At 50.9% G+C, this 25,457-nt stretch overlaps 2 protein-coding genes across 2 annotated transcripts in view; one reads left to right on the forward strand and one right to left on the reverse strand.

The window, feature by feature from the left end:
* PDE4A (phosphodiesterase 4A) overlaps positions 1-2,860 on the reverse strand; it is a 42,504-nt gene extending 39,644 nt beyond the window's left edge. Inside the window, exon 1 of the mRNA XM_077121839.1 lies at positions 2,822-2,860. The gene's annotated coding sequence lies outside the window, so the exon portion shown is untranslated. The remainder of the gene's footprint in view (positions 1-2,821) is intronic.
* Positions 2,861-2,965: 105 nt separating this feature from the next.
* Positions 2,966-13,354, forward strand: CDC37 (cell division cycle 37, HSP90 cochaperone). Its single transcript, XM_077121840.1, has 8 exons — positions 2,966-3,439; positions 7,995-8,276; positions 8,662-8,770; positions 8,880-8,995; positions 9,081-9,203; positions 9,670-9,852; positions 9,943-10,014; positions 10,991-13,354. The coding sequence occupies exons 1-8, from the start codon at positions 3,338-3,340 to the stop codon at positions 11,144-11,146; spliced, it is 1,143 nt and encodes a 380-aa protein (XP_076977955.1). The 5' UTR covers positions 2,966-3,337; the 3' UTR covers positions 11,147-13,354.
* The last annotated feature ends 12,103 nt before the right edge of the window (positions 13,355-25,457 follow it).

The raw sequence follows: 25,457 nt of genomic DNA on the forward strand, positions 1-25,457 counted from the left end.
TAGTTGAGACAGACAATACTGTAGGAGTGTATGTGTGTGACAAAGCAACCCTACCTAGGTGGAGTTCTACATGGGCATTTGGTCAGATGTGCCTGCGTGATTGTGACTTTGCCAGGATACGGGTGGGGGTAGGGTGGGGGTGGGGTCATACAGGCAGATGCAGCGACAAGCAGCATTACACAATGGGTAGATTTGGGTTCAAATTTCTGCAGAGCCACTGCTGGGCTATGTGCCCTCATGTTATCTGGGTTCTGGTATTTGTTAGTGTGGCTGTGTTTGTGTGGGTTTGAGTGTGTGTGTGAAGAGTAATTCCTTTCTTCTGAGAGGTCTTCCAGATACCGAAATTGAAGTCCGCTGCCCACCTCCCCAATTTTTCTCTCTTGTTATAAAACCTTCTATTTCCATCACAATCCTAATAACAATTTGTTATTTATTAATTTGTTTGTATATGTTGCCTCTTTTCTGTTTCCTCCACTAAATGTCAGCTCCACAAGGACAGGTGTTTTGTTTTGTTCACTGCTGGCTCCCCAGCACCTGGCATATAGTAGGCTCTCAGTAAATACTTACATACTGAATGAATACAGGGCTGTGTCTCTGTGGAAGTGTGAGGAGGGACAGGCTCTGGCTACCCTCTGCCCCCTTCCTTTCCCAGATGTTTACAATCATGCCTTCAGGTTGTAAACTTTTATGGGAAGGACAACACCCTATTGCCCTGCGGGTGATGCCTTAGGTGACATCTTTCCCCTTTCTCTGGGCTCAGGGACTTAATCATTTCATATGTAAAGTGGGATGGGGTTTGGACTGATTCATGATAACATCGCTTCATGATCTAAAGCCTACGAATTTAGTTTTAGTCTAACACACCCCCCCCTTTAATCTATTCAACATTTATTGGGCGGCTCTGCACTCAGCCCGACCATCCTGCAGCTCAGAGCACAAGGAGGGCAGACAGGACCCAGAAATTCTATTTAAATGTGAGTCCTATATCCCCACCTCCCCACTCCACTTCCCAACTTTCTAGGCCTGACCAAATTTTCCTCTTGGCAGTCTGAGATTGCCCACAGGCTCTTCTCCCTTTACCCACTGATCTCCTTCCTTTAGCAGCCTGCCTGGCTGGTTCTGTTTATTGCCGCAGACCTCCACACCTGTCAGGTGCCCAGTGCCCAGTAGGCACTCAAGAAATAGGTGTGGGATGAGCTGACAATGCCTGATGGGGCACAGGAGGACCTGGCCCTCGCTCAGCTACCTACGGGTCATTTTACCCACTTTGCAGATGAAGGAATTGAGGCTCAGGAAGGGGAAGGGAAATCCCCGTTCCTTGGCTCCCACCGCAGCAGCGGAAGCTGGGGCATTCCCGGCCCCTCCCCCTCCAGGAACAAGAAACACAACGGGGGTGCACTGATGGGGCGGGGGTGGGGGGTGGGGGTGGGGGTGGGACAGAGGGAGAGTGCAAAGCAACTCGGGATGGTTTCTCTCACTCGGCCTCCAGGGCTGAAGATGTTTTGCTGGCAGTCGATTAGGAAATGCTGGGCGTTGATGGGGGAGCTGCCGGCACCCTGCCCCTAGTTCTGGGAGCTGGGGATCCTGGCACCTGGTTCTCTGGGGCGGGGCAGTTCCAAGCTCGGAAGTCAGGGAGAGACCCACTCCTGCCCCCCACCTTCTCTACCTGGGAATCCTCAGCATCCAGGGTCCGACCCGCACATCCCGAGCCTGCAAAGGGTGGACGCGGGGACCCCAGCATTTCTGGAGGCCAGAGGAAGCCCCCCCTCAATGGTCCCAGTCCCTTCCTTCCAGAGCGCAGGACCCCCTCCCCACTGCAACGCGTAGCCGGAAGCTTACCTTAACTGGGGGGCGTTGGGGATGGGGTGTCTCGCCCTCTCCGGCTTAGGGGCAGGAGGGGAAGGGGGCGTCCAGACCCTTTGTTTGCCGGTGTCTGTGTATGTGCGCGCGCGTGTGTGTGTGTGTGTGCGATTATGAGTCCCGCTGTGGTGTGGGTCCGTGCGCGCGCGTGCCTGGGCCGTGACGGCCGCTGCGAGGCTGGACTGGCCCGGCTGGAGGGGGAGGGGGAGGAGAGAGGGACTCCCCCGCCCCCGCGCGCCCACCCGCGGGCTTGAATGGAGGGCGAGGGGAACGCGCGAGAGGGCGCTTTTGTCTGGCTGGTCCCTCCTCCTCCGAGAGCCGGGGAATCACCCCCCATCTGGAGACCTTTTCTTCATTCCCTCCAGGCCCCCGAAAAATCCGCCCCCGGGGAGTCTGCAAAGAGGCGCCCCTGGTCGGGTTGGTGGAGTTTCTCCCCTCTCAAACGCCCCCCTGCCCAGCGCCCCTTAATCTGGGATAAACCTGGCCCTAGGCTGCAACGCGGACTTTTATGCCGGGATCAAAACGTGGGTTGGGTTTATAGAAGTATGCGCTCGGCTTCACCAAGCTCAGAGTAACGGCAGTCCTGGGAGCGCCGGCCCGGGAAGGGGGCCCCCCACGAAAGGGGAGGGGCTGTGAGCGGCCCCAGACTACCATGCCGAGGAAAGCCCCCGACCCGCCCCTTCACGCTTCCCCGCCGCTGGCTAGACATTAGCGACGCTCAGTGGTCGTACGGGGAGACGCCGCGAAGGGCGCGCTGGAGAATTAGGGGGGCCCAGGTGATTCCAGAGAGGGGGTGTGTGCGCCAGAACGTGGGGGCAGAAAAGGGATCTGGTAGATGGAGGCCGTGATCCGAGCCGAGGGAACCCCAAACACCAAGGCAATGCCACATTCCCTCCCACCGCCCACCTCCCCAAGAGCAGGGGCAAATCGTTCTCCCCCACGTAGAGCCTCCCAAGGGTACCCCTCTGGCAGGATAGGTCCCTTAAGATCAGACGCCCTTCCCCAGGTCAGGGATGGCTAACCCTCACAAGGGGTAGGGGCGGGTCTTCTCGCCGAGGCCCCGCCCCTGCAGGGGGCTCCGGATGATGTCACTGAGGCCTGGCCAAAGAGACAGTCCTCGCCCTCAGCCTCACCAACTCCCCCACCTCCCCGTGGCCATCGCAAGGGCCCACCGAGGGGGGCCTGGAGATAAGGGGAGCTCATGCCCATGTGACCCCAGGAGGTGCCCAGGGCAGCCCGGGTGCTCGATGAGGTGTGTTCTACGCGGGGACTCCCGGACTACCGAACACGTGCGCAGGGCCCTTTAAGGGCTGGCTCAGTTGCCAGTGCCGCCTTCGCGGTTACTAGGGATGTGACGTCACCGCGGGCGGGCGCGCGCGCGCCTGGGCGGAAGCGGAAGGGGCGGGGCTGCGCCAGCTAGAGTCTCCAGCGCCGCCGCCGCCGCCGCAGCCGGAGCGGGCTGGGCCGCCCAGGCAAGATGGTGGACTACAGCGTGTGGGACCACATCGAGGTGTCGGACGATGAGGACGAAACCCACCCCAACATCGACACGGCCAGCCTCTTCCGCTGGCGGCATCAGGTAGAGCTCGCGCACTTCCGCGCCTTCCTTCCGCCGGGGCCCCCCCTCCAGGGTCCCTGACCCCTGATTCCGCCCAGGGAGGGACCCCGCCATTGACATCTGGACTCCCACTCCACGGTCTGGACCCTCACTGTCGCCCGGGGTCCCTCGATTCAGCTCCAGGACCCTGAGTTCCTTCCCAATTTACCCCCGCGAGCCGCTGGACCCCCTCGGATTATTGCGTGAGATTTCCTGATAATCCCTAGCACACCTTCCCCAGGGTCTGTACTCCTCAAGACGAGCCTTGGAGATACTCTCAGTCCTGTCTGGGACCTTCTATATTTACACCCAGAGCTCTGCGTCCGAATCTAGACCCTCCATACTTTAATTCTGTCCTGGGATTGCCTCTTGGCATTTTATGATTGAGGATTCCCAACCAGATCCAGAAAGAGAGCCTGCTTACTCCAAAGAGAACAAGGAACTTTGTCCTACCCTGAGATGCCCATTCCTGACTTGGGACCCTGACCCAGGCCTAGTAACTCCTTCACTGTAGTGTAGACCTGTACCCCCACACCCGCTAGGTAGGCCGGCATCCCCAGTCCTGTTTATGATCACGGTTTTGGAACCAGGTTTTCCCCCAGACTCAAAACTTCCAGTTCCCACCCTGATGGAGAGCTAATTCTAGCCACTCTCCTTTAGCCTCATTTACTCTGTAGCCCATTTCTCATTACACCGGGAACCCCACCCCCTTGGCTTCCAGAGTAACTACAACCCAGCTCTTTCCTGCAATAACTTGGCAGTACAGGTCCCTGCTGTTGCCTACCCCCAAGCCGAGCCTGGAAAATCACACCCAAACCCATGCCCACGGACTCCACATTCACTCCCCCTTACTCCAAGCCCCAGCCTGATCTGCCAAATCTCTGACCACCAAATTGGCCCTGCTCTCACCCAGACGCCCTCCTGGCCTGATTCCAAGCTCACTACCTACCCCCCCCTTTTTTTTTTTTTTTTGCCTACCTGCCCACAACGGAACCCTGAAATCCAGACCCCAGAATCCCAAGTCCGGGTGACCCATGTCCTACCACCAGCATGGTGCTTTCGGGCAGCAGGGTAGCCCTTGTAAGATGTAGGGGTCTCATCTGCTCCCCTAGTTAGGAGCAGCACCCACATACCTGCACCAATGTACCTGAGCCTGTTACACTCTCAGCTTGGGGTCCGTATCTCTCAGAACCTTCCAGTAAGGAATTTCCCACTCCTCCCTCCCATGTATGTGCCAGCTCCCAGTCATTTATCCAGAAACTTCTAGAAGGGCACTCCCCATCCTTCTGGGATACTACATTAGCCTCTACATCTGGCCCCCAGGCCACCTTCCAACCTCCCAGTCCTTTACACATCAGTCTCCTGGGTAGTGTGCCCTCTGGGCAGGCCACTGAAGTATGGTAAGAAAGTTCTAGTGCTTCTGTTTTTTACCCTGTGTGGCATTGTAATAGGAAATACTTAAGATCTCCGCAAAGCCCTAAATATTCTTAGGTACACCTATTTCTGTAACATAAAGAGGTTACTCTTTGCTGCTGCTTGGAAAGCCACTTGGTCCTGCCCTGCTGAGTGAGGCCCGCCCTCCTCCCTCCAGACCCTTCTCTCTGGCTCAGAACTGCTTCCTGTGTTGCCATTGAGAGCTACAACCCTTTCCTAAGTCTCCTGGGCCCCGGGGCTTTGGTGGGGAGCTGAGGAGTAGAGGAGCAGCAGGACTCAGTGCCCACAGCAGCTACAGGCAAGCTTGGATTCTAAATCCATTCCAGTCGCTTGCCGACTCACCCTGTAGTGGAGCGAGAGGCAGACCCTCCCTGAGCCCCTGCAAACTGAGTTGATGTGACCCCATCCTCTGTGAGACAGTTGTAAGAATAGAACGAGATTGGGTCCACAGAAGAACTTGGCTTGGGACCTGGTAGAGAGAAAGTGTTCCAGAGAGGGTGGTAAGATTAGTAGAAAGTTTGCCTGGCAGCTTGGTTCTGAGCTCAGGCCCGGCCACCTGGGTTCAGAGCGAGGCTCCTTCTGCACCACTGAAGAGCTGTTTGAACCCTCTGTGCCTTAGTTTCCCCAACTGGGAATATTACTGGTACCCAGGCCATAGGTTTGTGGTGAGGCTTATGTTATTTAAAGTCTAAAATTTTCTTGGGATAATATCTGGCACATAATAAAGACTCTGCGTTTTAGCAGTTAGCCTCATCTTTATTTCGGGAATTCATGCTCACGGTAAAAGAATTCTAGAGCTTCCAGAAGGGACATGGGGGCAAGTGACTCTTCCCAGCCCTATCTGTTAGGTCCTTTCTGCAGCCTTGGTTCCTGCCTGGCCCAGCATGCTCGGGCCTCTCACAGACATGAGCTATAAAGCCCAGGCCGGGCGGACAGCCACCCCTGCCACCTCCTGGAGGTCTTTATTTAACTTTGTCTTCCCTGGCAGCTGCTCGGCAGACTCTGCAGAAAGCTCAGCAATTGCCTAGCTGAGACAGGCCAGGTGGTTGCTTCCTGCTATGGCCCGGGTTTGGCTGGGATGGCAGCAGCAGGGAGCCCCGCGCAGGCGGTGGTAGGAATTCAAGGCGACACAGGTCCATCGAGGAGAAGGAAGGCGGCAGAGGCCGGGATTCCTTTCTCTTTCCTGTCCATTAAGCATGAACCTTCTCAACCCATTATCCGTATAAGGAAGAAGAGAGGCTCAGGGCGGATTGTGACGGTCCAGTTAGGTGTTGCAACGAGGCCCAGGTCTAGTTTTCACCTTCCGGGTCCCTGGTGCTGAAGTAAGTCCACAGGCCGTTCGGTGACAATGACAGTGACGCTGGAGGTCACAGTGTCTCTTGTGGCCTTCGTGTTTGCTGTGTTGGAAACCTTTATAGGGCAAAGTCATCTAGTCCTCACAACAATGCTGCGAGACCCCATTTCCCAGAGGGGAAAACCGAGGCAGGGGGGAACTAGGCTGCTTGACTCTCGGTCACGTTGCTAGTGAGTAGCAGTTATGGGTGCAGAGATGGTGGTGCCGTAGCAGCAGCCAACCCCAGTTAGAGAGCACTTACTTTGGGCCAGAATTTGAGCTGAATACTTAAAGGACATTTTCTTATTTGAGCCCGAGAGAGAGGGAGAATTGTCCCCCTGGATGGAGCAAAGAGATGACAGCCAGCCCAGAAATGGCACTCACACAGTCCAGTGTGGCTCTGGGTACTTTACTTGCCCCAGCACCTTTGTGTATCCCAGCACCACCCCATGAGGTCTGCTCTCTGGTCAGCTTTCATAGATGAGGACACTGAGGGTCAGAGAGGTTAAGGGGTCAGCCCAGGGCACCCACCAGCACATGACGGTTGTGGGCTGTGACCACCAGCTGTGGGGTCCCAAGGCCAGCCGCCGGCGCAGGAGAGAATCATCTGATGATGGCGGAAGTGTCTACGAGGCTCAGTGACACCCCAGGTGGAGGGCACTTGGGGAAGGCTCTGTCATAGCTGAGGCTTGGGTATAAAGCAGGCATCGGCCAGAAGAAGCCAGGGTGGGGGGGTCCTGGGTGGAAGGAAGAGCATGCGCAGAGCCGAGGGTCAAGAGGGTACTGCCAGCATCTGCCTGGACCCACAGCTGGGAGAGGAGGCCGGGCCCGAGCTCCCCTGGGCTGAGCGGAAGGGAAGGGGAGGGCACAGCACAGGACTGGGTTATGGGGGGTAAGGTGAGAGTCTGGTGTGAGATCTGGAGTTGGCTCGAGGGAGCTGCTGGGCAGGGGAGCGTGGCTGCGGGGGCTCCAGCGAGGAGGGGGATCTGCAGCCCCGGGTGGGGGCAGATGAGGGGCTCAAAGGCAAGGTCCAGGATGGGTCCCCATCCGGCCTTGAAGGCGCATGTCCTGCTGTGCCCACCCCAGTGCAGGGCTGAATCCCAGTAGTGATGAAACCCCGACCTGATGAGCTTCCCTCCTGGAAAGGGACAGAGGCCAAAATGTGGTATGTAATTGTCACAGTGTGTTGGCAGGTGACAGTACGGAGGAGAAAGATAAAACAGGGCCTGGGGTGGGGGCAGCAGACATGGTGGGGGAGAGGGGACTGTGATCTTCAAAAGAATGTGGGGCAGGGGGCTGTATCTCCAAGGTGGTGGCATTTGAGCCACCCTCCGAGGCCGGAGGCCGTGTGGATATCCAGACAGAGGAGACAGCCCAGGCTAAGGCCCAGAGGCTTGAAGTGTGTTCAGGAGAAGGTCAGGCAACCAATGTGACTGGAAGGGATGAACAGAGGGTTGTCAGGAGGGCGTGAATGCAGGGAAGAGACAGGGAAGATGGTACAGGGCCTGGTGGGCTGTGGGGAGGATTCGGGGTTTTGTCCTGAGTGCAGTGGGAGCCACAGAGGGTTCTAGGCAGAGGACGAGTGGTCCCTGACTCAGATGTTCACAGGGCAGATGATGGTGCAGATGTTTTCTGGGCCCATCGCACGAGTTTCCCTTGGGGGTCCTGGGCTCCCGTGACCCCCTTGGGCCTCAGGCCTGGGCTGGGCTGGCATGGGGGTCAGGAAACAGGCTGTTTCCAGAGTGACACGCCGCTGGTGTCCCCCCACAGGCCCGGGTGGAGCGCATGGAGCAGTTCCAGAAGGAGAAGGAGGAGCTGGACAGGGGCTGCCGCGAGTGCAAGCGCAAGGTGGCCGAGTGCCAGCGGAAGCTGAAGGAGCTGGAGGTGGCCGAGGGCCCAGGTGGCAAGGCGGAGCTGGAGCGGCTGCAGGCCGAGGCGCAGCAGCTGCGCAAGGAGGAGCGGAGCTGGGAGCAGAAGCTGGAGGAGATGCGCAAGAAGGAGAAGAGCATGCCCTGGAACGTGGACACGCTCAGCAAGGACGGCTTCAGCAAGGTGGGCGGGGAGGAGGGGCACGCGCACCTGCACAGGGGTCCCTGCCACCACCGTGTGCGGGATGAGGGGAGGGGGGAAGCTGGGCGGTGGGTGCAGGCAGAGTTGCCATGGGAAGTGGGTGGAGTGGGGCTGGGGTGAGGAGGGGTGCAGGTTTGGGGGGGCTGGGCGGGGGAAGCACCCCACCGGTACCCCCCTTCTGATCTGCCCAAAGGCCCTAGTCTGCGGCCACACCTGCCACGCCTGGGCTCCCGCCACCCTGATGCTCATGGCGCTGACGCCACCTCCGCCGTGGATGGGATGGGCGCTGCGGCCGCGGCCGACCCGAGGGCACTCGAGGCGCCCTGTGGCTTGGCCCCAGCCCACTCCCCCTCTCCCCCCATCACAGAGCATGGTCAACACCAAGCCAGAGCAGGCCGGGGAGGACTCGGAGGAGGTGAGGGAGCAGAAACACAAAACCTTCGTGGAGAAGTACGAGAAACAGATCAAGCACTTTGGTGAGTTGGGGGCAGGGCCCTGCCCTGGGGGCGGGGACTGGTAAATGGGCAAGGGCTGGCCCCTCTGCCCTCAAGGCCCATCCAGCAGTTTGCCATTCCCTTCCTGCAGGCATGCTCCGCCGCTGGGATGACAGCCAGAAGTACCTGTCGGACAATGTCCACCTGGTGTGCGAGGAGACTGCCAACTACCTGGTCATCTGGTGCATTGACCTGGAGGTGGAGGAGGTGAGTGGCGCCTGCCCTGGGGCCGAGGAAAGGCTCCATCACAAGACTGCTACTTGGTGACATGGTACCCATTCTCCCTCTGCAGAAATGCGCCCTCATGGAACAGGTGGCCCACCAGACCATTGTCATGCAGTTCATCCTGGAGTTGGCCAAGAGCCTGAAGGTGGACCCCCGGGGCTGCTTCCGGCAGTTCTTCACCAAGATAAAGGTGGGGGCCCCAGACAGTCAGGGCAGGGGAGGAGGGGGCCAGAGGCTCCCAGCTCAGGGAACCTGCCCATGTGGCCCTGGCCTCCAGCCCCTGTGACAAGACCATCAGGAGAGGGCAGGGCTGTGGAAGGGACTAGAAGGGTGGATCCCCAACAGATTTGGAAGGGGGCGGTTGCTTATAGGATATGGGTGAGGAATGCGCCACCAGGTTTTTCACCTGAGCACCTGGAAGGATGAAGCTGTCCTTCCTGAGACGGGGTGGGGGAGGCTGAAACAGGCCAGGTTGGGGGACAGTCAGGAGCAGATGGGGCCGTGTGGACTTGGAAGTACCTGGAACCTGCAGTTCAGAGGGTGTGCAGGCAGGCAGGAGGGTGCCTGGCCAGGAGTGTGGAGGTCCCAGGAGGGGAGCGTGGCTGGAAATGGGGGTTCCCAGGCCCAGGCCCTGTCCCTGACTCCGCCCCCTGCAGACAGCTGACCGCCAGTACATGGAGGGCTTCAACGATGAGCTGGAGGCCTTCAAAGAGCGCGTGCGGGGCCGCGCCAAGCTGCGCATCGAGAAGGCCATGAAGGAGTATGAGGAGGAGGAGCGCAAGAAGCGGCTGGGCCCCGGGGGCCTGGACCCCGTCGAGGTCTACGAGTCCCTCCCGGAGGTGCGGCTCCCTGGCCCTGGGCGGGCAGGCAGGGCAGGGCCCTTGGGCCCCAGGCGCTGACCCCAGGGCCCTCGCCCTCTGCACCCCCAGGAGCTCCAGAAATGCTTTGACGTGAAGGACGTTCAGATGCTCCAAGATGCCATCAGCAAAATGGACCCCACCGTGAGTTACTGCACCCCAGGACCCGCCGTCCTCCCAAGCCTGCTCCCGCCTTGCTGATTGATTGAGCACCTGCTGTATACCTGGCTCTATTCCTAGAGCTGTTCAGACAGCAGCGGACACAGCCCAGGGAGCACCCGTCCCCGCGACAGTCCCCGTTGCCATATGGGCCTTAGAAGCCTGCACACACCGCGGCTGAGCCCACCTTAGTCAGACACTTGGGTGGCCTGGGAAGAGGAGCCCCTTCCCCCCACCCCCATGCCTCAGTTTCCCTATCCAGAGTCTCTGAGAATTAACTCGCACCGTGCATGTTGGGAAACCCTGGCTGCTTTTAGGATGCCAGTGGTTGCTGGCTCCCAAGGACTTTGAGTTGTCACAGAGTTGGTTTGACCCTCTTCCTGGCTGGCCACTCTGGTTTCCTCACCTGTAAAATGGGTCTAGTTGCAGGGTTTCTGGAAGCTTCCATGGAAGTTAAATTTCATTGAATTTAAATGTAAATAGCGTATGTGTAGCCCAGGAGTCAGCAAACTAGTTTTCAGGCCTGCTGCCTGGTTTTATAAAGTTTCATTGGAACACAGCCACAGCTCCTGGGTTCTTACATTGTCTTTGACCGCTTTTGTACTGAAGTAGCCAGACCAAGGAGTTCTAGGTTGCATGGTTGCAGCAGAGCCCGTGTGGCCTGCAAAGCCTAAGACGTCCGCCGTCTGACCCTTTACAGGAAAAGAGTTTGCTGGTTTCTGTCCTAGACCTATGCTATTTTCATTTAAATTTCTCAAAATTAATTGAAATTTACTGTGCCCTGTTTTCAGCCTCAGTAGCCACATTTCACGTGCTCAGAGGCCCCGTGTGGCTAGTGGCTCCTGGGTTGGGTAGCACAGAGTGTAGAAGAGGAACTTCTAGAACTTCTAGAACATTCTAGAAGTGGATTTGCGAGATGCTGTGCAAATCCAGCCTCACCGGCACCCCCTTCTTCCCACAGGACGCGAAGTACCACATGCAGCGCTGTATCGACTCCGGCCTCTGGGTCCCCAACTCCAAGTCCAGTGAGGCCAAGGAGGGGGAGGAGGCAGGGCCCGCGGACCCCTCGCTGGAAGCGGTGCCCAAGCCCGACGAGGAGGAGCACATCAGCGCCTGAACTGCCTGAGCTGCCGCCTGCCTGCCTGCGGGACCTGACGCTCCCCCTTTTCAGAAAACAAAAATAGACACTATCCCCCCAGCTCCTGGCTTCCTCCGCCTTTGCTGCTCCCCCAGCCCTGGGGGTCTGCCCCTTCTCTCTGCTGCCCCTGCCCCTCAGCGCCCATCAGAGTCTCTGCTTCGAGTCAAGGGGCTTCACTGCCTGCAGCCCCCCCGCCCCCCGCCCCCCGCCCCATCAGCATATGCCAAAGGTCCGGGGGTCCAGGGGAGAGGCAGAAGCCACCGGGCTGGCCTGTGGAGGGGGGCTCCCCAGCTGAGGGGCCAGCTCCCGCCACTGCGGGCTCTGTTTACTGTTGGTCTGCTGTTGGGTCTTCTCTTTGCCACACAGCAGTGATCTTCCAATAAAGGGTTTCAGATGCTCGCCAGGGCCGTCGGGAAGGCTGTTGGTTGCAGCTCTTGTCTCGGGGAAAGGAGGGGGCCAGAGTGTTGGGGCCTGACCCGTGACATCCCAAGAGCGATCTGGACACATCTGAGGTGGGAGAATGCAGGGACCCTCCCGCCCACCTACTGGCTCTTAAAACTGCTGTTCCTGACCCTGAAACAGCTCTTTTTTCCTTTGATGAAAAGGCCTCGGCCTTCCATTCCTCCATCCCCCTGCTCTTGACCCTTTGCTTGTTTTACCTTTTCAAACCTTCTGCCCCATGTGGAGGTATCGCCATTCTCTCCCTAGAACCCTCCATGGCTCCCACCGCTGAGCAAGAGCCAGAGTCCCTCCGGCTGCTCACGGGTGCCTCCCTCATCTGCCCTATCACCCCTTCCCTCCCTCTCTTGACTCCAGCCCCAAGGGCCTCCTTGCTGTTCCTTGAACTCTTGGAATCGGTTTCACACTGTCACCTTGGGCAGGTGATTCTGCCTCAGTGTCCTCATCTATATAACGAGGCCAACTATGCTAGTCCCTCCCTCAGAGGGAGGCAGGAGTGGGGACCAAATGGGAATGCTGCTGGCGAACAGCACCTGGCATTCAGAAGTGCAGAATGTGGCCTTGTCACTGTCTGGAACAATTCTCTCTGCTGCAGTCCTTAGATGAGACACCTGCTTGAGAATAAATCTTTCAACCACAGAAAAAAGCATCCACCATAGTATAAGTGCCTAGGTGACGACGACTTTAAGGGATGTGCTATAATTGAGCCCACTGCCAGCCCCTCCCGGGGGCAGCCATCCTCTGGCTGCTGCCTGTGCCACAGCCCTCAGTGCCACCTCCTCTGGTAAGCCCTCCCTGACCTGCCTTCTGAATCACCCAGTGGTGCAGCTTGTCTCGGCACCCGCCCTCCTGGCTGCCCCGTTTATTGTCTCTTCTACCCCTCATGCCATGGATGCCACCAGGATGCAAACAGGTCTGCCCTGTCCCTGTTATGCCTGCAGCGCCAGGAAGGCGCCTGGCACAAAGCAGGGAACCGTTCCCAAAGCAACCGGAAAAATAAGGGACTCAGAAGGCAGGTGTGCGCTAGCTGATTACCTCCAGGGGGCAACATTGAGCTGCAAAACTGGGTGGCTGTACCCGAAGGCTAAGGGCTAAGTGACACAGCTTCCAGGGGCAGGGAAGGCTGGCCAGCTATGCTTTGGGAAAGCCAGGTCACCTTGTAGGACAGTCGGTTTCGTTTTATTTTCTCCCTTTTTGTGTGCGTAAGCTTTTTTTTCCTTCCCATTTTAATCATTTTAAGTGGACAATTCTTTGACGTTAAGTACACTGACAACAAAGCAGTGTAACTGTCACCACTATTTCCAACTATTTTCATCATCCCAAAGCAAAACTCAGACTCGTTTAGCAATAACTCCCCACCCCACCCCCGGCCCCTTGTAACCCCTATTTGCTCTCTGTCTATGGATTTGCTTATTCTGAGCATTTCATATAAGATAAGTTATATAGCACCTGCCCTTTTGCATCTGGCTTATTTCATTCACCATGGGTTCATCTGGGTCATAGCATGAACCAGCACTTCGCTTCTCTTTAGGGCTGAATAATAATCCATTGTACGCATATAGCTCATTTTGCATATCCATTCATCTGTCAATGGATGCTGGGTTGTTGTGAATAACGCTGCCATGAACGTTGGTGTATAATATCTGTCCGAGTCCCTTGCTTCCAATTCTTTGGTGTATATGCCGAGGCGTGGAATATGGTAATATAATAAATGTATGTTTAACTTTCTTATGACTCGCTAAACCGTATCTCGCAGTGGCTGCACCATGTTGTATCCCCACCAGCCATGTACAAGTGTTCCCATTTTTTCTGCATCCTCACCAACACTTGTTATTCTTAGTTTTTCTAGTAATAACCATCTTAGTGTATGCAAAGTGGTATGATTGTTTTCATTTGGATTTCTTTAATGGCTAATGATGTTGAGCATCTTTTCATGTGCATAGTGGCCATTCGGATATCTCCTTTGGAGAAATGTCTGTTTAAGTCCTCGGCCCATTTTTTAATTGGGTCATTTGCCTTTTTTGTCATTGAGTTATAGAAGTTCTTTGTATATCCTGGATATTAAACCCTGATCCGATATATGGTTTCCAAATATTTCCTCCCATTCTGTGGGTTATCTTTTCACTTCCTTGATAATGTCCTCTGATGCACAAAAGTTTTTAATTTTGATGAAGTCCATTTTATCAGTTTTTGGTTGCTTGTGCTTTTGGGGATAGAATCTAAAAATCCATTGCCTCCTACAAGGTCTTGAAGATATTTCTGATTGTTTTCTTGTAAGAATTTTATAGTATTAGCTCATATATTTAGGCCCTTGGTCCATTTGAATTAATTTTTGTATATGGTGAGAGGTAGGGGTCCACATCATTCTTTTGCATGTGGATTCCCAGTTGTCTCAGCACCATTTGTTGATGTGACTATTCTTTTCTCTTTGAATGGACTCGGCCTCCCTGTAAAAAGCAACTGCCATAGATGTGTGGCTTTATCTCTAGTGTCTCAAATCAATTCCATCAGTCTCTCTCTGTATATATCCTTATGCCAGTATCACACTGTTTTAATTATTGTAGCTTTGTAGTAAGCTTTGAAACCAGAAAGTATGAATCCTCCAGCCTTGTTCTTTTTTCAGGATTGTTTTGGCTTTTGGGGGACCTCTTAAATTCCATATGAATCTGAGGACCAGCTTTTCCATTTCTGAAAAAAAGCTGGGGAATGTCGACAAGAATGTCGACTTGTTTTCAATTCTTTATTGTGAAAACGTTCAAAGAATCAGTGTTCTTGATTTCCCCTTTTGCTTTGAGCTCCAAGAAAGCTCAGCTCTTCTGTTTCCGTCCATTTAAAATTTTGACATATTCCTCGTAGATATTTTTGCATGGATTTTGGCTGTTTCAAATATTGCATTAAAATATTCTTTCTCTTGGCTACTGAGTTTCTGGGTGGCCTCATTGCTTTTGGGTCCTGGCAGAGACTCAGGATTTAAAGCATCAAATAATAAAAAGTAAGCAGTGTGATATAGTACCTGCCCTTGCCGTCCTCCATCCACTCCGCTCTGCTCAGGACCACAGGAAACTACTGTTGACAGTCTCTCTCTCATTTATTTATTTACATTTTTATTAAGATATCTTCATATGCCACGCAGTCCATCCAAAGTATATAATCAATGGCTCATAATATTCACATAGTTGCATATTCATCACCATGATCATTTTTAGAACATTTGCATCACTCTAGAAAAAGAAATGAAAAGACAAAAGATAAAAACCATACATCCCATACTCATTACCCCTCCCTGTCATTGACCACTAGTATTTCCAGCTACCCAATTTTCTTACCCCTTACACACACACCCTTATTGTTTATTTGTCTTTTATCCTTATTTTTTTTACCCATCTGTCCATACTCCAGATAAAGGAAGTGTCAGCTACAGGGTTTTCACAGTCACACGGTCAAACTGTAAAAACTATACAGTTATACAATTGTCTTCAAGAATTAAGGCTACTGGAACACAGTTCAACAGTTTCAGGTACTTCCCTCCAGCCACTCCAATGCACCATAAACTAAAAAGGGATAGCTACATAATGCATAAGAATAACCTCCAGGATAACCTCTCGACTCTGAAATCTCTCAGCCACTGACACTTTATTTTTTCTCATTTCTCTCTTCCCCTTTTTTGGTCAAGGTTTTCCCAATCCCTTAATATCAGATCCTGGCTCATCCCGGGAGTTCTGTCCCACATTGCCAGGGAGATTTACATCCCTGGGAGTCATGTCCCACATAGTGGGGAGGGCAGTGAGTTCACCTGATGAGTTGGCTTGGAGAGAGAGCCACTTCTGAGCAACAAAAGAGCTTCTCTGGAGGTGACTCTTAGGCATAGTTATAAGTAGTCTTAGCTTCTCCTTTGCAGGAATAAGTTTCATAGGGGGGAGCCCTGAGATCGAGGGCTCAGCCTATGGAATTAATTGTCCCCACTGCTCGAGAGAATATCAAGAATACCCAGATGGGGAAATTGAATGCTTTGCAAATTCTTTCTTATTCTCTACCCAAATTACTCTGGGATGTATCCGGGCATCACATTAATCTTGTCAACAGTGTCTTGCACTTCCTCCAAGGGTTTCTTTTTGCAAAGGCAAACATCTTCTTATCCCCTCCCTCGCTTTTTTACACCAAACACAGCATATTCTGTAATCTGTGATGCATGTTGCTTTTTTCACCGGGCAGCGTGGCTTGGCAAATTTTCCTTGTCTATAATTTAGCGCTTCCTCATTCTTCCCAGGTTGCCATAATGGCTCTAGATCATTGATTTTTTTCACCAGCCTCCCCCCGTTTTTGGGGGGTGGGGGTGTATGGTCCAGGAATTGAACCCGGACCTCCCATGTGAAAGGCGAGCATTCTACCACTGAGCCACCCGTGCACCCATCAGCCCCTTTTTGTCTTTTTCCCACCAGCCCTTTTGGCCTGACATTTAGGTTCTTGTAAGTCTCTGCTCTTACAGACTATTTGGGGCGGGGGGGGGGGGTGAGTGAAAGCGGGGAGAGAAAGGCAGCCCGAATTCTTCCACTATTTACACTGTTTTATTATTTGTTTAAACCTGAGTGGATAGTCTTTTTGACTCCCTCTCCACCTTTGGGGATGCCAGAAATATTTCACAATAAAACAAATCCACAAGATAGAACTCCGTGTAACGGAAAGGAACCACTGCCAAGAAATCCGGTTAAATGAAAAAGTGAGAAGCACTAGTTTTCTGTGCCAGGCTCCATCCTATGATTCTCACATATATTGAGACCTCGAATGTGCCTGACATGTCACTCAGATTAGGACTCTGATTAGTCCTGCCCAACGAAGAAACTGAGGCATGGTGAGGTTAGGGCATAGCCTATGATGGCCCGGTTGGCCGAGCAGGGATTTGAACTCAGGCTTTCTTGGCATCGACCTGCGCCCCTGTCTCCTCTCGCGACTGGCACTGCGGGTCCCACCTGCCACGGACTGCGAGAATGTTCTAGAAGTCATATGCACACACGTGACCCACAGGGCGGGTAACTTCCCAGGAAGAATTCCCAGGAAACCAACCTCATGACTGTTTTGGGGAGGGGGCTGACCGTTCCCTGAACCTGTCCTTTCGAACGGATGTGAAGGGATTTTGTTTTGAATTTACCAACTCTTTCTTGGCTTTCCCCCCAGCCCAGCGGCAGCTTGGGAAGTTCCCTCTCTTCGGGTTTCATTGAGTCGGGGAAATTCCCTGACTCCAGCTTCCTCCTGAAAGCCCACAGGGGAGGAGCGGGCACCTCTCCCCATCGGCTTCGGGCTGTCCCCTTTTCGCTCTGAAAGTCCCATGTACTGGGTCCCCGCCTCCCTCCAGGCCAAACCCTTCCTTAAGGTGTGGTGCTGGGCTGGACCCTCTTCTGTGATGTAGGGGTTCAGGAAGGAGGCCTCGGGCCCAGGGTGGGGGGCAACTCGTGGCCTCCTTGGCCCCTGTCTTCAGTCATCAAGTCGTGGTGCTGGCCCCAGCTCAGCAGGCTGTATACAGCCAGCCCCTCAGCTCAGCAATCGGGGCGGGAAATTGGGGGCTACTGCTATACTCGATTATTCCTGGGGTTATCACCATCATTGCTTGTTTGTTTGTTTAAGTAGTTTTATTGAGATATATTCACACACCATACAATCCATCCAAACTGGGCAATCCGTGGTTTAGAGTGGCGTCACATAGGTTTTCACTCATCACAACAAGTTGAGAACATTTTCATTACTCCTCCCAAAATAAAATCCCATACCCCTTTCCCCCCATTATGAGTGGCATTGACCCAGACCAATGCTAAGGGGCAATGTCAATAATAGTTGGTCAAAGAATATTAAACTATTGCTGTTAACTTTAGTCCATAGTTTGCAGTAGGAGAATTTTTCCCATATACCACTCTATTATTCACTCCTTGTGATGGTGACGTCCATTGGTTCTGGTTCATGAAAGAACTTTTTTTTTCTTTGTATACTGCATGGCAGGGTCATATTTCATTCTTTTTCCATGTGAGCATCACATTAATGCAGCACCATTTGTTGGATTTTTGTTTGTTTGTTTGGGAAGTGCATGGGCTGGGATTTGAACCCGGGTCTCCTGCATGGCAGGGGAGAATTCTACCACTGAACTACCCTTGCAACCCTGAAAGAACATGTTTATATTTATACTATTAAGCAGTCATCGTTAGGGCTCCCTGTGTTATGCAGTGTCATGGTCAGGGACATGTGTCAACCTGGCCAAGTGGTGGTACCTTTTTGTTTGGTTGGACAAGTGCTGGCCTGTCTGTTATAATGAGGACATTTCATAGAATTAGATCATGATCACGTCAGCTGCATTCACAGCTGATTCCATTTGTAATCAGCCAAAGGGGAGTGTCTTCTGCAATGAGTGATGCTTAATCTAATCATGGGAAGCCTTTTAAGGAGGATTCAGAAGAGACAGGTTCCCTTCCTGCTTCGGCTGGTGAGTCTCTCCTGTGGAGTTCGTCCAGACCCTCCATCGGAATCGTCAGCTTCACAGCCTGCCCTGTGGATTTTGGACTCTACATTCCCACAGTTATGTGAGACACTTTTATAAATTTTATATTTGCGAGTGTTCCTTGTTGTTTCTCTAGAGAACCCTAACTAATACATGCAGTCCCATGTTTTATCCTCTAGCTCTCCTTCTAGTGACATACAAGACTCTAACTTCCCCTTTCAATTACAATCACACTCACAATTCAGTGCTGTTAACCGCACTCAATGTGCTACCAACACCTCTACCCACTTCCAAACACGTCAATTCAACCTTGTTACAAATTTCTGCCATTCCCCGCCCTCTTTCTATCTCCTTGGTAACCTGTATTCTAGATTTTAGCTCTCCAACTTTACTTTCTATAATTAACTCATACCAGTGAGATCGTGCAATATTTGTTTCTTTGGGTCTAACTTACTTCACTCAACATAATGTCCTCAAGGTTCATCTGTGTTGTAACAAAAATCAAAACTTCATTCCTTTTTAACGCCGAATACTATTCCATCGTTTCTACCACATTTAGTACATCTATTCCTCAGCTGATGGATACTTGGGTTGCTTCCATCTTTTGCGACCATGAATAATGCCACTATGAAAATCAGTGAAAGAGGTTCACGTTTCTGCTTTCAGTTCTTCTGAGTATATAGCGAGCAGCGGGATTGCCAGATCATATGGCAGCTCTATACTTAGCATCCTGTATAGGAAGACAAATTGCCTTCCACAATGGCTGTATCATTTTACATTCCCACTAACAGTGAATCCGTTCCTATATCTCCGTGTCCTCTCCAACACTTGTAGTTTCCTGTTTGCTTAACAGCAGCCATTCTAACACATGTGAAACGATATCTCACGGTGGTTTTGAGTTGCATTTCCCTGATGGCTAGTAATACTGAGCATCTTTTCATGGGCTTTTTAGCCATTTGTATTTCTTCTTTGGAAAAATGTCTAGTCAAGTGTTTTGCTCATTTTCAGTTGGGCTGTTTGTCTTTTTATTGATAAGTTGTAAGATTTCTTTATATTTTCTGGATATCAAACCCTTATCAGATATATGGCTTCCAAATATTTTTTTTCCATTGAGTAGGCTGCCTTTTCACCTTTTTGACAGAGTCCTTTGAAGTATTCAATTATGAGGAGGCCCCATTTATCTACGTATTTCTTTCCTTGCTTGTGCTTTGAGTGTCAAGGCTAAGAAGAAACCTCTGCCTAATGCAAGACCTTGAAGATGCTTTCCTACATTTTCTTCTAGGAGTTTTATGGTACTGGCTCTTACATTTAGATATTGGATCCATTTTGAGTTAATTTTTGTATGAGGTGTGAGGTAGGGGTTCTCTTCATTCTTTTGGATGTGGATGTCCAGTTCTCCCAGGACTGTTTGTTGAAGAGGCTGGTCTGTTCCAATTGAGTGGACTTAGCAGTCTTCTTAAAAATCAATTGATTGGGGATGTGAGGGGAGTTCAATGGTAGACTTCTCGCCTGCCATGTAGGAGACCTGGGTTCAATTCCTGGCCCATGCACTTCCCAAACAAACAAACAAGCAAAAACAAACAAACAAAAAACCAAGCCAAACAAAAAAATTCAACAAATGGTGCTGCAATAAGGGGATACATGTATGAAAAAAGAATGAAATGTGACACAGTCATACAGTATACAAAAAAAAAAAAAAAATCGATTGACCGTATCAGTCAGAGGGAGGGGTAAGGGGTATGGTATATATGAGTTTTTTCTTTTTTCTTTTTAATTTCTTTTGCTGGAGAGTAGCAAATTTTTTTTAAATGATCATGGTGATGAATATACAACCATGTGATGAAATTGTAGAATGTTTGTATGTCAAGAATGTTTGCATGTTTGTTTGTTAAGGTTTACAATAAAACATATATATATATTTTTTTTTTTTTTTGCATGGGCAGGCACCAGGAATCGAACCCGGGTCTCCAGCATGGCAGGTGAGAATTCTGACACTGAGCCACCATCGCACCACCCTACAATAAAATATATATATATATATAAATTTTATTATATATATATATTGCTTTTTAACTTTTATTAATAAAATCAATCAACATACAACATGAACATTCTTAACATATGAACATTCCATAATTGGTGTGCAATCAATGGCTCACAATATCATCACATAGTTGTATATTCACCACCATGATCATTTCTCAGAGCATTTACATTGTTCTAGTTTGCTAGCTGCCGGAATGCAATATACCCGAAACAGAGTGGCTTTCATAAAAGGGAATTTAATAAGTTGCTAGTTTACATTTCTAAGGCCAAGAAAGTGTCCCAATTAAAACAACTCTATAGAAATGTCCAATCTAAGGCATCCAGGGAAAGATACCTTGGTTCAAGAAGGCCGATGATGTTCAGGGTTTCTCTCGCAAGTGAGAAGGCACATGGAGAACATGGTCTCAGTTTCTCTCTCAGCTGGAAGGGCACAGGGTGAACACGGCGTCATCTGTTAGCGTTCTCTCCCGGCCTCCTGTTTCATGAAGCTCCCCGGGAGGCATTTTCCTTCTTCATCTCCAAAGGTCTCTGACTGTGGACTCTCTGCTTCGTGGTGCTGCAGCATTCTCTGCTCTCTCCAAATCTCCCATTCTCCAAAATGTTTCCTCTTTTATAAGACTCCAGTAAACCAATCAAGACCCACCCAAATGGGTGGAGACACATCTCCCCTAATCCAGTTTAACAACCACTCTTAATTGGGAAACATCTCCAGGGAGATGATCTAAGTACAGATTCAAACACACAGCATTGAATAGGGATTATGCTGCCATTTTATGAAATGTGATTTTGATTAAAACATGGCTTTTCTCAGGTCCATACATCCTTTCAAACCAGCACATACATCACTCCAGAAAAAGAAATAAAAATCATACATACCATACCCCTTTTCCCTCCCTCTCATTGACCACTAGTATTTCCCTCTACTCAATTTATTTTAACATCTGTTCCCCTATTATTTATTTAAAATAAATAAATGTAGTTGTTAATTATGCCCAAATTGATATACAGATTCAACACAATACCAATCAGTATCCTAACAACCTACTTTGGTGACTTGGAAAAGCTAGTTATCAAATTCATTTGGAAGGGAAAGAGACCTTGAATAGCTAAAACTATCCTTAAAATGCCAAAGTGGGAGGAATAACAACAACAACAACAAAATCAATTGACCATAGTTTGGTTCCCAGTGCCTGCCCATGCAAAAAAAAAAAAAAAAAAAAAAAAAAAAATCAGTTGAGGGCAGGCCACAGTGGCTCAGCAGCCAGAGTTCTCACCTGCCACACTGGAGACCCGGGATCAATTCCTGGTGCCCGCCAATGAAAAAAAAAACACACACTCCATTTGGAAAAAAAAAAATCAATTGACCACAAATGTGTGGGTCTATCTCTGCACTCTCAACTTGACACCATTGATCAATATGTTTGTCTTTATGCCAGTGCCATGCTGTTTTGATCACTGTAGCTCTGCGATATGCTTTAAAGTCAGGCAGCATGAGTCCTCCGACTTCATTCTTGAAGATGTTTTTGCCTAGTTGGGGCCCCTTGCCCTTCCAAATAAATTCGATGATTGGCTTTTCTATTTCCTCAACATAGGCCATTGGAATTTTGAGTGGGATTGCGCTGAATCTGCAAGCCAATTTGGGTAACATTGACATCTAAACTATATGTAATCCTCCAGTCCATTAAAATGGAATGTCCTTCCATTTATTAAGGTCTCCTTTGATTTCTTTTAGCAACGTTTTAGAGTTTTCTGAATAGAGGGTCTTTACATCCTGGGTTAGATTTATTCCTAGATATTGGATTCTTTTAGTTGCCATCATTGTTTGCATGAGTCACCCCATCTGACATTTCCTGTCCCTCTCTTCCGGATCCATCTGGTCCTCTCCAAGCCCAGTGGCGGCTCCCCCACCTCTTCCGGGCTGGCTGTTGAGGATTTTGGCACCCATGGCTTCCTCTGGCTGCACGCCCCAGGGCTCACAGGAAGCTCAGGCCGGAAGGGCATAACCAGCCCTGCCGTAGCGGGCAGAACGGTGGCCAGCGTGTCTAGGCTCCCTGCCACCCCAGCCCAGACGGTCCCAGAGGCCATTCACTCCACCGGCACTTGCTTATCAGATACCTGCTGCTGGGCGCCCATGAGTCCAAATGCTGGGAGCACAGCAGAGCACCGACAGCCATTAAGTCGGGCGCTGAAACCAACGTCCTGGGAAATGTCAGGCTGTGACAAGGGCTGCGAAGAAAAATGCAGCAGGTGAAGGCGACAGAGAATGGCATTTTACTGATTCATAATGGGGCACTTCTGGGGAGTGGTGAGGGGGTATTTCTTGGCCTGTGTGATTGTCATCATGGTTGTTTAATTTTTTTTTAATATTTTATTGAGATATCTTCATGCACCATACAGTTCATTCAAAGTCTACAATCAATGGCTCGAGGTATCATCACATAGTTGTGCATTCATCACCATGATCATTTTTTAGAGCATGCGTGTCACTCCAGAAAAAGAAATAAAAAGAAAAATCTCACACCTACCATCCCCTTTATCCCTCTCTCTTACTGACCACTAGCATTGCGATCTACAGAAATTTTTTTTCACCCCTGACCCACTTCCCTATTATTTAATTATTTTTGTCCTTCTTTTTTTACTCATCCGTCTGTACCCTGGATAAAGGGAATGTCAGCCACATGGTTTTCACAATCACACAGTCACATGTAAAAGCTATGTAGTGATACAACCGTCTTCAAGAATCGAGGCTACTGGAACACACTTCAACAGTTTCAGGTACTTCCCTCCAGCCACTCCAATACACCATAAACTAGAAAGGGATATCCATATAATGCAAAAGAATAACCTCCAGGATAACCTCTCGACTCTGTTTGAAACCTCTCAGCCACTGAAGCTTTATTTTGTCTCATTTCTCTCTTCCGGTTTTGGTCAAGAAGGCTTTCTCAATCTCAAGGTGCTGGGTCCTGGCTCCTCCCTGGGAGTCCTGTCCCACGTTTCCAGGGAGCTTTATACCCCTGGGAGTCATATCCCACATACTGGGGAGAGCAGTGAATTCACCTCCGTGTTGGCTTAGAAAGAGAGGTTTGGCCTATTAAACTGCTGTCCCCAATACCGCGTGAATATCAGGTGTTCCCCAGGTGGGGAAGTTAAATATTTCTTCCTTCCTCCACAGTCCCCCAAGGGGACTTTGCAAATATTGTTTTATTCTCTGCCCAAATTACTCTGGCATATATCAGGGCATCACACTAACTTGTACAAACCAACAAGATCTCACACCCTATTCAAGATTCCATGTAATTACAGTGTTCAAGTAAACCAACCATACAAGTTAAATTAGATAGTGTGCTACCAAGGATATAAGTTTTGCACCAAATAAACACCTCTCCCTTTGGTTTCACACAGAAGTTGAAATATAGTTGAAGTTTTAAAATATAGACCATATCATATCATCCTTTACCCTGTATTCTGATTTACCTTAGTCCTATCCAGTCAGCTTCATTCATATCAGTAGTCAAAGTCTGATCACTTATTTCAACTATTTTAACAGTCCCTGTATGGGGTGGTGCTGACTTTCATAGCTTCAGAGCCCTAACTCTGAGCCTCAGGTGTCATACAAATGGGTGATTGGTTTTAATTACTGTTCTAGAAAACCGCCCCTATGTCTTCACACAATAATGTCCCTGGTAGCAACAAAACTGGAAATGACATAAAAGGCCATCGACAGGAGAATGGACAATTAAGGTGTGATCGATGGATATGTACAGAGGACTATGCTACAGCAGAGAAAAGGAGCTTTCTTGACCTACCAGTCAACATGAATGAACCCCAGGAGTATATCGCTGAGTAAACAGAGTCAAGTGTTAGAAGAACAAGTATAGTACGGAATCTGTTTATAAATTCAGAAAGCACACCGACAGCAATTTGGTATTTGAAGATCTAAAGAAAACGAGGGAAGGAGCATACAAAAATTCGGGTAACCATATTTCAGGCACAGGAAACAGAGAGCACAAAAGTCCCAAGGCAAGAAAAAGAAGTGCCTGGTGTGTTGGAGGAACAGCAAGGAGGCCCCATGGGGCTGGAACGGGGTGAGCGAGGGGACTGCAGGAAGAGGAGAGGGCAGAACTGTGATGGGGGCAGACCAGACAGGGCCTTGTGGACACTGGCGAGGGAACTTGGGCTTTTCATCTGGGTGAAACAAGAACCTTGGAGGGTTCTGAGCAGATGAGGGGCGTTGCCTGCCTTAGGTCACTTTCAGGCTCCTTCTGGCCAATGCAGGAAGGACAGGGCAGGAGCTGGGTACCAGAGCAGAGGCTACTGCCTTGGCCCAGACATGAGACAATAGGGGGCCAAATTAGAAGACAGATTTCAAAGCCCATCGAATTTACTGATGAACCAGAGGTGGGTGTGAGAGAAAAGGGGCAGCCAAACAGGACCCTAAGGCTTCCCTCCCAGAGGGAACCGATATTTCTATTTTCCTTTTGATTTGTTCCAGAGATGGGCTAAGCAGGCACACGGAAATACAAATCCATACATTCTTTTTATTCCCCTCTTTTATTATATACATGTATGATCAGTCTGAAGATGTTTCCCTATCAGCACAGAGCCCCCTACTCTATTCCTAGCCGCATTATTATTCCCTTGTCGGGATGGATAGCTCATTATTCGCTTCCCAGCACCCCAAGCCCCCGCAGCCGGGCTGACTCTCTACCTGCATCTTCGCACTGAATTTCCAAAGCTGCCCAGTCGGGAGGGTCTGCCTTTCCTCACATCTAGAGTTGCTGTCACATGCAGTTATGGTTCCTACTTCTGTCCTCAAGCACTATGTGGCCTGGGAATGTTATTCCACCTTTCTGTGCCTCCATTTTTTTTTTTCCTCTGCGAAATGCGGTTAATAAAAGTCCCCACTCGGAGCTGGGGAGGGGCTACTCTCAGGATTGAATGAGAGAAGGCGTGCAAAGCGCCAGCGGACAGCTCTCTTGATAAATGGCGGCGACCTCCCGAGCTGGGAGTGAACTCGGATCTGGTAGGACATCGCGATGCTGCCTGGACGGCGCTCAGAGGACGGCTGCAAGTGATGCGGGAAAGGTGTGAGCAAGTGGTCGGAAACGCTCCCTGGGGAGGAGGGGGCGCACATCCAGCGAGGTTTAGAGCAGGACCTAGTGGAAGCGGGAACCACATGGCAGGGGATTGAAGTACTGAAACGGCGGCCGGTGACGGCCTTGCATGCCAAGATGAGGACGCGGGGCTTCACGACTTGAGTCCCCGACCCTCGGGGCCAAACGAAGCCCGGGCCACGCCGAGCAG

The sequence above is a fragment of the Tamandua tetradactyla genome, chromosome 11 (genome assembly GCF_023851605.1).
Source record: "Tamandua tetradactyla isolate mTamTet1 chromosome 11, mTamTet1.pri, whole genome shotgun sequence".
NCBI classification, from domain to species: domain Eukaryota; kingdom Metazoa; phylum Chordata; class Mammalia; order Pilosa; family Myrmecophagidae; genus Tamandua; species Tamandua tetradactyla.